The following is a 1,259-nucleotide window of genomic DNA, read 5'->3' on the forward strand; positions in this document are numbered from 1 at the left end:
CTTCCCCTGGTCTTGTTCAAAAATCCGCGAATCGACGACACCCGTCTTCTGATCTTTCATTCTTCTTCTTCCTCCTCCTCCTCCTCTTCCTCTTCCTCCTCTTCCTCCTCCACTCCCTCCTCCCCTTCCTCCTCTTCATCCCCATCGGAGGGAGTGTCTGTCAAAGGCTTCCCCCTGTGCCCATCCTCTACCCGCTCCCGCCGCACCTGGTGAAACGGCCTTTAAGCCTGTCTTTTTCGTTTCCGGGGGGCATGTCCGTACTGTTTTTGCGGTTCACTGCTGCTTGTAATCGTGCCGGCGCGATGGTCTAACGCCCCCCGAGGCCCCCAAATGAAATGATGTATGATTGAGAATGGAGTGACGGGTGCACATTTGCCTCACATTGCTTTCCTTTCGGTGCACAAGGACGTTTGCATTTTTTTAGCCCCTTCTGACCGCGCTCAACAATCCGTGCTACCTGCCTCCCGATCCTCCTCGCTCCCCACCCCCTCGCCACCTTCATTCACAGCAATGCTCAACACCCTGATCCTACGAGAGACAGCTCCAGGTTTACCCAACACCCCAACAAGCAAGTCAGGCAACACGTTGACGTTTCCCCTCCGGACTCGCTTCTTTCTGTGCGAGTCGGCTCTCGCAGGGACAATTGCCGCCACTCTTTAATTACCTTCCTTGTACTCACCTTTCTTATAATTGCCTAAGTCCACCCACGACATTAAGCTGCTTCCTATCCCTCCACGTTCGCTTGACGTACGGTGGGGGCGGCCGCAAATGGAATTAAAGGTGGCGCCGAAGAAGAGGAAACCAAATGATACGATGCAGGAGAAGCGGAGGTAGAGAGGTCAAGCGCCTGTAAAGGGCCAAATTTGCGGTACGATGGGCACAAAAAATATGTCTGGTCCATAATACACCCAAAATGTGTAAGGAGTAAATAAAGAACATAAAAGGGAGTGACGACGCGTTTTACAAGGGGGAAAAAGGAGCATGGCCGCGGCCGTGCCGCTTCGATCGGGAGGCTTTTCACTGCCTGTCTCGTATTCCCCGTTTCGCCTTCAAAAAACATTCATGCCCACTTCAAGGCAGTATTCACACAAGTTCTTGCCTTTTTACACCGACACAGACAAGGAGCAATGACTTGGTACGTTCCTTCGCGGGTTTTTAGGTGCTTTGACTTGAAGGCAAGCAAGCGGAGGAAGCGTCAGAAAGTCCTGAGGAAGGAGGGAGGGACGCTGTCCTCTCCTGAAACCTCGGAAAAAACCAAA

General features: G+C 52.6%; 1 protein-coding gene across 1 annotated transcript; it reads right to left on the reverse strand.

The window, feature by feature from the left end:
- Positions 1-114: 114 nt before the first annotated feature.
- NGA_0446500 (uncharacterized protein) lies at positions 115-851 on the reverse strand. Its single transcript, XM_005853700.1, has 2 exons — positions 680-851; positions 115-307 (listed from the first exon to the last, which is right to left on the reverse strand). Exons 1-2 carry the CDS (start codon positions 711-713, stop codon positions 222-224), a joined length of 120 nt encoding a protein of 39 aa, XP_005853762.1. The 5' UTR covers positions 714-851; the 3' UTR covers positions 115-221.
- Positions 852-1,259: the final 408 nt, after the last annotated feature.

This window comes from Nannochloropsis gaditana (assembly GCF_000240725.1).
Source record: "Nannochloropsis gaditana CCMP526 unplaced genomic scaffold scaffold776, whole genome shotgun sequence".
Taxonomy (NCBI): Eukaryota; class Eustigmatophyceae; order Eustigmatales; family Monodopsidaceae; genus Microchloropsis; species Microchloropsis gaditana.

Excerpts from the sequence above, each read along its gene's own strand:
- NGA_0446500 (XM_005853700.1), bottom strand. The coding sequence starts at position 713 with ATGTCGTGGGTGGACTTAGGCAATTATAAGAAAG. Across the intron at positions 308-679 it reads CTTAGGCAATTATAAGAAAG|ACCATCGCGCCGGCACGATT; the intron begins GTGAGTACAAGG and ends GGGGGGCGTTAG.